Source organism: Taudactylus pleione, unplaced genomic scaffold (genome assembly GCF_031769625.1).
Source record: "Taudactylus pleione unplaced genomic scaffold, aTauple2 ptg000015l, whole genome shotgun sequence".
Taxonomy (NCBI): Eukaryota; Metazoa; Chordata; class Amphibia; order Anura; family Myobatrachidae; genus Taudactylus; species Taudactylus pleione.
Genome location: NW_028284417.1, coordinates 5598564 through 5612367, shown reverse-complemented (window position 1 = coordinate 5612367; position 13804 = coordinate 5598564). Strand labels below are relative to the sequence as shown.

Here is a 13804-nt window from a genome sequence, read left to right as displayed (position 1 = left end):
CGGTCTGACAGGCATTTTATCTGATAGTGTATGCCCAGCATAAGTCGTACACAGATATACAAGTGTCGCATAACAATTTAACCGGCAGTGTCTTCTGGTGTGCGTCCTAGTCACATTGCACTGCGCTAGTAGAGTCTCAATACTTTTTAGCGCGACTGCAGCAAAGATGTCTAAGGACACATCTGAATTATAGTCAATATGAAATACACTATATAGACAAAAGTAATTGGACACTAACAGCAAATAGATCAACAAGATTTTTATGGACGTCAGTACTTTGTAGGTCCATCACGTGCAGTGATTATTGTACACACCCTTCTTGGCAAACTGCCCACAAGTTCCTGGACAACAGCAATGTTTTGCCATTCTGCCTTCAGTACAGTGACCAACTGTGACACTGAAGGTCGAGTTGGCCTAGAATGCACCAGTCGCTCCAATTCGTCTCAGAGGTTCTCAGTAGGGTTAAAATCTGGACTCTGATCTGTCCAGTCCATCCAGGTACCTAATTTTCTGTATACCAGTCCAGCATCACCCTGGCATTGTCTTCCTTAAAAAAAACCATTTGTTGTTTCCATAGAACTGCAAGTGCATGAGCCTCCCTACAAAGTGTTCCTGTCAAAACCGCCACTCGTGTGCAATGGTATGCCTGGGACCATTTCATTTGAGCAGGGGTGTCCAATCACTTTTATCTACATAGTGTATATAGATCCTTATAACAATTCCCTAAACTGCATTGATAGTATAATTCTGCTGGTCTATACATAGTTATCCAAGTTGCTGTTATATTTGTCCTGCAGTTTGTAATGATTAGTTACCTACAGTTATGAAAGTTAAATAAAGTATCCCTATATAGAATGGGGTCCACAAAAAGTGTGGCACCTACCATGCACTTGCGCCGTTTCACAGGCTCAAAAGCAGACGAACGCGAGGAGCAGCAGGCACCTGGGACTCCGAATTACGGCATATCTCGTGCCGGACCAAAGAGTGTGGAACTACGGGTGAAACTGCCCTGCACCACGATCTAAGAGCGCAGAGAATGTCCCACATTGTATGAAGGAAACTATATGTACATTTTCTCCGGTATGCATCTAAGCAGGCAGATTCATATGCCTAATTTAATAGCAGTCTTTGGTGCGTACTTACAGCAGTGTATACAAGGTGCTAATTATATGCCTGGAAATATGCGTATATACACTTAAGCCCAACTTTGCATACTCTGCAATTGCGTCAACATGCACCTACTGTATGCCGGATCATGGACTATTCACCTGGGCGGCAGGGGGAGGGGGGTGTCTGGATAGTTCACGACCCGGTGGAGAGGGAAGTGCCAAAACGGCACCCCTTGTGACACTTCTGCGCACGCCTATGCTCACAGTATATAAGTAGACCCTCAAAATCACCTTAGTATTAGCTACCATACAGGTAGCACAAAACCACTTCACACTTGGACGGAAGGGGATGAAAGAACAGAGGAAGAAGGGAAACCATTTAGTAGTAAATAGTGCTTGGAGAGGATAAACTAAACCACAGTTTATTCTTATAAAATAGATCTATTATTAGACTCTTATGATAGAAATAAAATAACAGGATATAATATAATTAAAAAAATTAAAACATCAATATGTACCTGTATATAAAAAAATAAAATAAAATTTAATAAAAAACTAAAATATAATATAACCCATTATTGATTAACGTGTGCATATTTCACTAGGAATACCTATCTTGCATACCTGTGCATAGTACTAGCAACAAAAACATTTATCTTACCTTCTGATATATCCACCTCTAATTTCAGAGTATATTCTAATTTTGGAAACTTCTATATTAAATAGTTGAGAATAGAATGTACCTGCGGAGGCGGCTGTACATGCAACAGGCTGGGAGGAGTGGCAGGTTTGGTGGGAGGTGCTTAGGGAGAGCGCTGCAGCAACAGCCGCCAGTTGAGTGTATGTTAAAGTAAAGCTGATCGGAGTTTACAGTTTGAACTCCGATCACTGTCACTTGGATGGTCTGTGGGCCTTATGTTGGGGCTAGCTGTGCACAGACAATGAAGCTGGTAAAGAGTATGCCCAAATAACAAAAAAATTCCCATTAAGTGTGTGCCTGCCTTAGGGTTCTTCCCATGGGTTTTATGGAAATGTTTGAAAATGTAAGTATGCCTTTTTCATTTCTGAAATGTAAGGGGTGCAACGTTCGACTGCAGTAGGTGGGTTAATGCTCAAAGTGAGTGCTATGTTATATTGTAATTGGTACAAGATAGAAACACATTCTTAATACTAGAATAGTATGTAAACCCAGCTATATATACACGATACATGTGATATCAATAAAAACAATTTAACAAGTATATAATATTCTAAAAAAAAAGTTCTATCATCATATGAAGTCCAACATTGATAAAAGGAGCAAAGGTCTATAACGATTAAGAAAGAAGTATTGTAATGTCCTGTATGAGAGACAGAACTCAAAAATGAGAAAAGTAATCCTCTTGTCTATTTTGTGGCTTATGGTATAAATGCAGGAAAAAATGCTTATGATCCAGAAGTAATATTTGCAAATTTAAATTTCAAATAGTGTAATTGAATTCCTGAATTACGCCTTTAGTTGCTTTGAACTTCCCTTGTGGAAGTACAGATTTGTGGTCACAATGTTGTTCTGAATTGCCTGGTGATATCCCAGTTAACCAGAAGTCTGCTTAGATAGGCTGCTGTTGGTTGTTGCATAGGCCAATCTGACCAGTACTTTTTTTAGGAACAGCGGCTCTTGGTGCGGTGATTTCGCTGCTAGACTCCTGTTGTAATAGTGTGGTGGGTGCTTTTCCAGGAACACTGATCCCAGTGACCACAGAATAAAGAGACAGCAACCCGCTTTTTTTTGGTAAATTGCATACTTGCCACAATGTGTTAATGTTTTTCTTTAAATCATATTTAAACAAAGCTGCCATTGTGCACCATACAAAAAAGTAAATGTGTATTTTCCAATCACTTGGGTTTACCAAATGGTATTGAAGGGCTGTTCAATATTCATATTTGAATCTACTCAATTATTTCATAATTAGTCCTGCATTTGCAATATTACAAAGGATGTTTAAGTATTCTCTAATCCACCATACATTTCCAGTATATTTACTTAATTCAATTGAATGCTGGACCCTTCTTTAGCGTGCTCTTCAATACATATATGCATTTAATACCCCTTTTACACCAACCGAATAACCCGGGTTATTGCCGGGTCGATGCTCTGTGTGAACAGCTCCCAGAAAAATTTCCCGGGTTGATTTACCCGGGAATCTTACTCGGGTTGAGAGCAGGGTTGAACACGGGTTGTTCCCGTGTCATGAGGCAGTGTGAACGGGTGCTACCCTGCTTATTTGACCCGGCTAGCTCTGAAAGATGCTGATTGGAGCTTCTGGGGCACTGGCAGATGATGTAATTTGTCAGTGCCCTGCAGAGAGATGCACATGAAGCCATCGCTTGCCTGCCTAACCTCCTGCACCACAGCAGCCTGACCAGCAGCCACAAAAGCAGGCAGGCACACAGCCTGCCACAGCCAGAACTGCAGCCTGCACCACAGCCTGACCAGCAGCCACAAACGCAGGCTGATACACAGCCTGCCACAGCCCGAACAGCAGCCTGTAGCAATGCTGTAATCAGTCCCCACCCCTCTCTTTTGTTGCCTTTTGTGACCATCTTTGTCAGACCTTAAAACAGACCATTTTTAATGACTTCTATAGAGAAAAGCAGGGATTACCCGGGTTCAGTGTGAACGGGGCAAACCCGGGAATAACCCGGGTCAAGTTGCAGTGTAAACGGGGTCTGAAGCAGAGTTCGACCCGGGATTGACCAGTGTTCAAATTCCAGGGTCGGACCCGGGATTTTGCTGTAAAAGGGGTATTAGTGGTTAACACTACATGTAACAAATATTAACTAGTGACACAAATGGATATCCCAATATCCTTGTACAATCAGTATTACACAATATACTGGTTTCATTTTTAAAAAGGTATGACTGCAGTGGAAGAAGGAACATTTATATTCAAAGAGACTGTTGAGCAATCTATAACATTGGATCTGTAACCGCATTTTTGACACTCAATGCCTGGGAAATTGGAGGTACAAATATGCACATATACATCTTAACTCCGTGTGCTACAAGTCTCATTACACACAATGCATAAGCTCCATGCAACTCTGTAGTGCCAAGCATCTTTCCGTGCAACACGATAATGTAATAATAATGTTATTTATATAGCACTTTTCTCCTAAAGGACTCAAAGTGCTTTACATTTGCCTTTACATCATAAAATACAAAACAAGCTTAACAAGGGCAGCATTTGGCATGCAGATAGAGCCGCAGTCACACACCGAATATAGACATGCTGCATATCATTTTAACCAACAGAAGCTGCTTGTGCATCCTATTTGCATCACTTTATGAATAAGATGCATTTTAAGGGAAAAAGTTGCACCTAAATATAATCTGCGCTACCGATTCACGCCATGGCATGACACAACTAGAAGGGCTGTTTAACATGCAAGAAACTAATATGTATGTGGATACATCTGTAACTCTGGTGCTCTCCCAAACTTTAGGCATGGTTCGGTTCAATATGTGGGTATCCAATGTTATTCCAAAGAATAAAACATATATGGTGTGCATAAAGTTAATTTAAGGAATACAGTTAATACATGGTTGTACTAACCCTGAATAAGTACAGCGCATGAATTCTCCACGTTGTCCGCCAGTGGTTTATAAACAGAGTCAGTGCAACCTCGATTATCTCATATAAGGACAGAATACAGAAGACAACACAAAAACATGAAGTACGACGTTTTTTATATCCAGGAAAACATAAAAAAAATTATAAGAGTATACACACACACACACACATATATATATATATATATGTATATATATATATATATGGGGTGTGCACCGGCCACTTTTCGTGTTTTGTGTTTTGGTTCTGGATCTTTCTTCGTGTTTTGGATCTGGATTGGTTTTGCCAAAACCACCCTTCCGTGTTTTGGGTTCTGGGTTTTGTGTTTTGGATCTGTATTTTTTTAAAAAAAGCATAAAAACAGCTAAAATCACAGAATTTGTGGGTTTTTCTGCTCCTATGCCATTATTAACCTCAATAACCTTAATTTCCACTCATTTCCAGTCTATTCTGAACACCTCACAATAGTGTTTTTATGTCCAAAAGGTTGCACCGAGGTAGCTGGATGACTATGCTAAGAGATACGAGTGGGCGGCACAAACACGTGGTCCATCTAGGAGTGACAATGCAGTGGCAGACAGGATGGCAGTTTGAAAAGCTAGGCCCCAAACAGTACATAATTCAAAGAAAAAAAAGAGGTGCAAGATGGAATTGTCCTTGGGCCCTCCCCTCCCACCCTTATGTTGTATAAACAGGACATGCACACTTTAACAAACCAAACATTTCAGCGCCAGGGTCTGCCACACGACTGTGGCTGAAATGATTGGTTCGTTTGGGCCTCCACAAAACAAGCTGGCAATTAATCTGTCCCTGCACAAACTGGCTCTACGGAGGCAAGATGTCGTCCTCATCCTCCTCATCCACCGATTCCTCACCCTCTTCAGTGTTGTGTACATCCTCATCCTCACAGAGTATTAATTCGTCCCCGCTGGAATCCACAACCACAGGTCCCTCTGTACGTTCTGGAGGCTGGTCTCCCTGGAAGAGTTGATAATTCATTTTATGAACATCATCTTTTCCACATTTTGTGGAAGCAACCTCCTACGCCTTTCGCTGACAAGGTTCCTGGCTGCACTAAACACTCTTTCGGAGTACACACTGGAGGGGGGGCAACTCAGGTAAAATAGAGCCAGTTTGTACAGGGACCTCCAAATTGCTTCTTTTTCCTTCCAGTACAGGTACGGACTGTCTGACATGCCTACTTGGATGCTGTCATCGATGTAATCCTTTAACAGACAGATGCACGCTTGTCGCTGCTGCTTTGAGGACAGTATCATATGCAGTGACAGTAGCCGTGTCAGAAATTGTTGGCAAGTCCTTCGGTCCGGACCAGATGTCCAAACCGGCCCTTGACTTATGACACAGGCGCACGCTTGGCGCTGCTACTGTGTTGATGCACGTGCGGCTACATCGCACACAAGTCACAAACACATTAAAAAAAATAGTTTTTTATTTTTTGGAGCACTTTGAGGGTTACACCACCCTTTAACAGACAGACGCACGCTTGTCGCTGCTGCTTTGAGGATGCAAGTGCGGCTACAGCCCACACAATTCACAAAGACAGAAAAAAAAAGAAGAATATTTTTATTGTTTGTGGAGCACACTTTGAGGGTGTCACCACCCTTTAACAGACAGACGCACGCTTGTCGCTGCTGCTTTAAGGATGCAGGTGTGGCTACAGCCCACACATTTCACAAACACAGAAAAAAAAAGAATATTTTTATTGTTTGTGGAGCACACTTTGAGGGTGTCACCACCCTTTAACAGACAGACGCACGCTTGTTGCTGCTGCTTTGAGGATGCAAGTGCGGCTACAGCCCACACAATTCACAAAGACAGAAAAAAAAAGAATATTTTTATTGTTTGTGGAGCACACTTTGAGGGTGTCACCACCCTTTAACAGACAGACGCACGCTTGTCGCTGCTGCTTTGAGGATGCAGGTGGAATCTAGACAGGATTTGGAACCGGGGACACACTACCTCCATCAATTGTCTAAATCCCACTGCACTAATGGCGGATACCGGACGCACGTCTAACACCAACATAGCAGTCAAGGCCTCAGTTATACGTTTTGCTTCAGGATGACTGCTGTCGTACTTCATCCTCATCGCTAGGGACTGTTGGAGGGTCAATTGTTTAGTAAAAGTAGTGGTTTTCCTACTTCCTCTCTGGGATGATGAACAACTCCCAGCAGCAGCAACAGCACTAGGAGGAAGTGGTTCTTGATCTTTCCCTATTTTATTTTTATCGGAGAAAGTTTGGTCCTCCATTTATGTTATATTGATATATACGTGCGGCTAAGGCGCACACAAACACAGAAAATATTTTTTTATTTTTGCTGGAGAGTAGTGCACTTTGTGGGTTACACCACCCTTTAAGAAATGAGCCAGCCGGCTCTTTACTTATGGGACACAGGCGCACACTTGGCGCTGCTCCTTTGTTGATGCACGTGCAGCCACAGTGCACACAATTCACAAACACAGAAAATATTTTTTTATTTGGTTTGGAGTGTACTTTGGGGGTTACAGCACCCTTTAACGGTCAAGCCAGCCGGCCCTTTACTTATGACACAGGCGCACGCTTGGCACTACTTTGTTGATGCACGTGCAGCTACTGCGCACACATTTCACAAACACAGAAAAAATATTTTTCTTTTTAGCACTTGGGGGGAACACCCCTGATGGACAGAGCACCCCCTGGACAATACTACAGCACCCCTTTAGGACTGGGACACTGCACAGGACTTTGGAGTGGACACAGCCCCTATGGACAACTGACTGCACAACACAGTCCAGCCAGCCCCTATGGACTTTGAAGTAGTGGACACAGCCCCTATTAACAACAGCAGCACAGCACAACACAGCCAGCCCCTATGAACTTTGAAGTAGTGGACACAGCCCCTATGGACAACAGCAGCACAGCGCAGCACAGCACCACTCTGCACTACACTACACAGCCCAGCCAGCCCTAACTCCCACCCTCCCTCTTCACTGTCCACAGCAGAGTGAGAAAATGGCGCAGACGCGGGTACCTTATATAGGATCCAAAACCCGCGAGACCCGGAAGGCGGGATGATGACGTTTTGCCTCGGTTTCAGATCCGAGTCAGGCGGGAAAAGTCGAGCCTGATTCGGATCGGCCTCGGATCGGGGGGGGCTCGGGGGTTCGGATTTCAGAAATCCGAACCCGCTCACTCCTAAATATATATATATATATTATATATACACACACACACACACACACATATATATATACATACATGTACACAGACAATAATATATATGAACTATTAGTCTAAGGAATCAGACAGGAGCTCATGAAACCCATATCTGGATACAAGAGAATAATTTTTTTTTTATCCTCTAAACATTGAAACATGTTTAATGGATTAAAGTTTTGTTCATATCCTTTTCTCCACTACATACCTATTTTATATGTTCTTTATGTAGAAATCAAATATCTTTAAATGATTCACCAGCATGTTTTGGCTATTATGTGAGGTTAAACACCTTATTGATTATATACAATATATTATCAGTATATGCAAATACAGAACTCTTACCTGTTCTTATTTATATGCTTCGAATGAAAAACCAACAGACATTGGGTTAATAAATAAATGTCCAACGCATATCTGATTCTCTTAAAAAGTAAGTGAAATACAGATAAAATATACAGAGAGAATCGTCCCCTTTTTGTTGTAAACCCTGAGCACTATTGTATTCTTCTTTCCTTATATGGCATAATTGAGGCTGCGCCGACTCTGAAGGCTCAAATAAACTTCTTAGGAGGAGATTTCAATATTGTTTACCAACCAGGACAACTGTGAAATTTTATTCAAAGACACACATTTTACATATTAAGGTGAATGCAACTTGTATTAACTGTATTCTCTAAATTTTCTTCCTGTACACAATAGCTCTCGTGTTTCAGGATAAAACTGGATAACCACACATGAAAGCCAATCGTCATATTGAAAGACATACCCTAAAGACCAGCAAAGAGACACAACGACCTCCAATTGCCATGTACTGTATTCAGGAGCTAGAGATGTGTCCTCATACACTTAGCCTTTATACACCGTGCGGTGTGAGTGAGCCGCACCGAGTGGTATAGCGTAGTAGCTTTTTCTTTAAACTTGCGTCTCATTCCCACCACAGGCGTAGCGAAACACCACTCAATCTGAACCAGACACTCCTGGCTGCGACAGTTTTAAATATGTACAAAGCCACAGATGAAGAACGGAACTTGGCGTGAAAACAAGATGCGGCATCATAGCACTTCATATACAGATCCAGACTCATTCGCACCCAGATTAAGAGGTGTTGCCTATTAATCCTTGCCGTCTCATTAAGCGGTTTTGTCCCATTGCATTGCGACTAACACATTATCAGGCGTAAGAGACACTTGGCGCAAGCAGATTTGCACGGGACCTGGAGCTACAAGAAAGGATGTTTGGCGCAATTGGGGCAATAGTGTGTAAGGACACATCTGTAGGTTGCTGAGCTTTGTTCCTGGCTGAAACTCCTGTCCTTCCATTACAGTTCCTTCGGTCAACAACCTTTCTAAATTTTATTCAATGTCTTGGGTTCACAAAAAAAAAAAAAAAAGGACTTCTTGCATGACTTTACTATCACCATACATAGGAGAGTATCTGCTATTACTATACACCATATGAAAATGGCTATTTTTATACTGACATAGGTTCAAGAACACCTTGGGTGTAGGGGGAAGAGCATCTTTTTTTTGCTTACTAATAATAATAATTTCCTCTGGATTTAAATTCATCACCATACTCTGTTGAGGTTTTATGATTCCTGAGCTGTCAAGAATGAAGTTCAGGGACATTACTCTGGATTATGTTATTGTAAATGAGAACTCCCAGACCTGCATTCAAGTCCATTCCTCCTGAATAACAGTACTGCATAGTCACCTCCAGCAAGAAACACATTGCAGTCAATTCAATTAGCCGTGAGTGGGGCCAGCTGCACCTCATCTCGACCCCCTCACGGCCGATCACCTAGATTTTTGTGTGCAGCCATGTGGAGCCAGGAACAAAAAACGGTGAGTCTGGAGCTACTGTAAGTGCGGCATATAGCCACACAGACTCATGGTGCGAATCTAACTAGATCAATTTCATTATTTGTTCACTTTTTCCAATTCACTGCTGAAGTCTTCTACTTTAATTAACCTAATAACTACCTTCATAATAAAAAAGTTTGTCCCAATTGAGAATCCGATTACAGATGTTACTATGTATATTTTTAACATAAAATCCATACATACATCAATTTTTTTCCAACAAATATTATGACTTTGTCTTCAGGTTTTAAGGAATCAATGAAATGTAGAGTGATTGCTCTCTTCTCTTCTTCTGGGATAACCAAAACTCTCTGTTGTACTGTATTGACAGCCTGAAAACAAAAAACATGAAATAATTTTACAGACAAAAGCGATTCCAAAATATTAAACTCAAAAGTATAAATAGACAGTACTAAAAGCACAAGCCGCAGTAGCCCCCCCAACCACCGAAAAAAAATTATTTCACTAGAAATTAACTTTGATGTATGTGTGTAGAGAACAGATGCTAGTGTTCACTCTAGCATCTTGATCGGGCGCAGATCAAGAAAGAGGGCACATCTGCATGTGCCGAAGGAAGGGTGCTAGGGGGAGGGGCATGGCCTTCTATCACAACCCTCTTTTTCAATCTAGTAGATGTTGGGCAGTCCCCAAGATTTCTCCACACTGTGAATAGATGCCGTGCCCACAAGGAAGACGCCAACGACAGAGTGAAGTGCAGTGGCAAAACAGGAAACAAGGCACTGGTTCCCGCTGGCGTCAGGCTATGAGCAACAAACCACCTTCATAAGGGTAGGAGCATACCAGGCAGCACAGATGGTGCAATGGTTAGATTAACTGCATCATAGCATTGAGGTTGTGGGTTCGATTCCCACCACAGCCCTAACTGTGTTGAGCTTGTATATTCTCTCTGTGACTCAGATCAGTTCACATTTTCCAGACCACCTAGCTGGTGCACAGGTGTACTCATTACTCACATTTGAAAAGATCCACAGGTGGAGCCAATTATATCACTTGTGATTCTGTGAGGAGACCTGGAAAATATGCACTGTTGGTAGCTCTCGAGGACCAGGGATGGCTACCCTTGTGTGTAAGTGTATGCATGTTCATGTGTTAAGGAATATAGATTGTAAACTTCACTGAGGCAGGGACTGATGTGAATGGCCAAATATTCTCTGTAAATCACTATGGCTGTGTAAATTAAATAGTAATAAATAAATTTCACCATTTTAAAATTGGGCAGGGCATGACTCCTTGCTGAAATAGCTTAGTGGGTAAGCTAGATACTATTTTGTACAATAAAAAAAACATATATATACATGGGATCAACTGCCGCAGATTAAGATTACTAAATAAGAAAACTAGGATGTCAAATGCAAGCGAACTAATAATGGCAGTACTTGAAAATGGTAACATGGTGTCTATATATACATAATCACAGTGAGAAAGTTACTTAATTATGTAGTGGTTTCGAACAGGAGAGGGTCCTGCCCACAAAATATTACAATCTAAAGTTGCCCATCCACTTGTAGATGCGGAGACGATGGCACGATTACGACATCGTAATCGTGCTGTCGTCTCCCTAGGGGTGAAGTGCATACACCGAACGTTCAGACGTTCAGTGTATGCACATCAATCATCCCTGAACATGGGCAACCTGACGACGGGTTGACAGTCAGGTTGACCGTCATGTTCAGGCGATGATAGATGTTGGAAACGACCAGCGGGCGCGCATCTCGCTGGTCGTTTTAGACATTTAAATGCCTGATTTGCAGCTGATAATTGAGAGATTGCACGGTTACGATGTCACAATTGTGCAATCGCTCAGTATTATCGGTAAGTGGATGGGCACCTTTAGGGATGTTGATGTCAATAGATTTAAAGTGTGCTATTAGATAAGTAAGGACACTGTGGCAATGTGCAGAGTTGTCTGTGGGTGAATCATGACCTGGAAGCACAGTGATGGAAAAAAAAGTGTTTGTGTACATACATATATATATATAATATGAGATATGGTAAGAACGTACCCTTGTTATCTCTATTTCTACGAAGTCCATAGGGTTCCACAGGATACCTTGGGGTATAGGTGTGACGTCAGTCATCGGGCACCATAGAGTTAAGCTTTCAGCCTCCCAGGATGCACTAGGGTCCCCCTCCTATACCCCGCCCCCGAGCCAAGGCACCTCAGTTAGTTACCAAGCCATAGGCCGGAGGAGGAGAAGGAAGAGAGAAAAAAGATCTGGACACACACAAGAATCACATTCTCACCAGAGGGAGACGGAAAAACCGGTGACCAGAGCAAAGCCCATCTGCAGCACAGGTGCGACAGGGCGGGAGTCCTGTGGAACCCTATGGACTTCGTAGAAATAGAGATAACAAGGGTAAGTTCTTACCATATCTCATATTTTCTACTTCAGGGTCCATAGGGTATCCACAGGATACCTTGGGGATGTCCCAAAGCAGTATCCTTTTAAGGGTGGGGACGCTCCTGTGCAGAAAGGAGAATCCGCCGCCCGAAGGAAGCATCCTGAGAGGCGAAGGTGTCAAACCTGTAATACCTCACGAAGGTATGGACAGAGGACCAAGTAGCAGCCTTGCAGATCTGGACTGCAGAGGCACCACGTCGAGCTGCCCACGAAGGACCCACAGACCTAGTGGAATGAGCCTTCACAGAAGGAGGAACCGGCAGGCCTTCATGAAGATAAGCTTCAGAAATAGCCATACGGATCCAGGCTGCCAAAGTTTGCTTTGAAGCAGGCCAACCCTTTTTACGGAAGCCATAGAGGACAAACAAGGCGTCCGACTTCCTAAATGAAGAAGTGCGGTCAACATAAGTCCTTAAGGCCCGCACAACATCCAAAGAGGCCTCACCCACGGAAAGACCAGGTGAGTTAAAGGCCGGAACAACGATTTCCTCGTTAACATGAAACTGGGAAACAACTTTGGGAAGAAACTCGGGCCGAGTGCGGAGCACTGCCCTGTTCCCATGAAAAACCAAGAAAGGGGGTCTACAAGAAAGAGCTCCTAAATCAGAAACACGTCTGGCCGAAGCAATAGCCAGAAGGAAAACAGTCTTAGCTGTTAGCCATTTAAGATCCACTGAGCCCAGTGGTTCAAACGGCGGTCCCTGGAGAGCCCTCAGGACCACAGCCAAATCCCAAGGCGCCACAGGTGGAACAAAGGGCGGCTGAATGCGGAGAACACCTTGCATAAAGGTGCGAACATCCGGGATTGTAGCAATCCTACGGTGAAACCAGACAGACAGGGCCGAAACCTGTACCTTCAAAGAAGCAAGGCGAAGCCCATGATCTAGTCCTGCCTGTAGGAAGGCGAGTATCCGAGACAGACGAAATTCCAGCGGTGCATAACCTCTCGGTCGACACCACTGGAAAAACGTATGCCACACGCGATGGTATATCCTCGCAGAAGACGGCTTCCGAGCTCGTAACATGGTACGCACCACAGAGCTGGAAAACCCCCTGGACCTCAGCATGGCTGTCTCAACAGCCACGCCGTCAAAGACAGCCGAGTCAGGTCCGGGTGAAGACAAGGACCCTGTGACAGAAGGTAGCGGCAACCGCAGAGGACTGTCCACGGACAGACCTTGAAGGTCTGAGAACCAGTGCCGTCTGGGCCACGCGGGAGCTATCAACAGGAGCGTCCCTCCTTCCTGTTTGAATTTCCGGATTACCTGTGGAAGAAGGGAGACCGGTGGAAACAGGTATGCAAACCAGAACGTCCACCGGACGGACAGAGCATCCACCAGAGACGCCCCTTCGTCTCTTGTGCGAGACCCATACACCGGCAACTTGTTGTTGTGCCGGAACGCCATGAGGTCGATCTCTGGAAGACCCCATCTGTCCACCAGCAGTTGAAAAACGTCCGGGTGCAGGGACCATTCCCCCGGACGAACGTCCTGGCGACTTAGAAAGTCCGCCTCCCAATTTAGCACTCCCGGAATGAAGACCGCTGATATGGCCGGAAGATTGCGCTCCGCCCATA

General features: G+C 43.6%; 1 protein-coding gene across 1 annotated transcript in view; it reads right to left on the bottom strand.

Annotated features, from left to right (window-relative positions):
- Positions 1 to 13804, bottom strand: part of LOC148542085 (putative ATP-dependent RNA helicase DDX43) — a 190288-nt gene that overhangs the window by 17278 nt on the left and 159206 nt on the right. The window contains exon 12 of the mRNA XM_088471358.1: positions 10010 to 10137. Coding sequence (XP_088327484.1) covers positions 10010 to 10137 — 128 coding nt within the window. The remainder of the gene's footprint in view (positions 1 to 10009; positions 10138 to 13804) is intronic.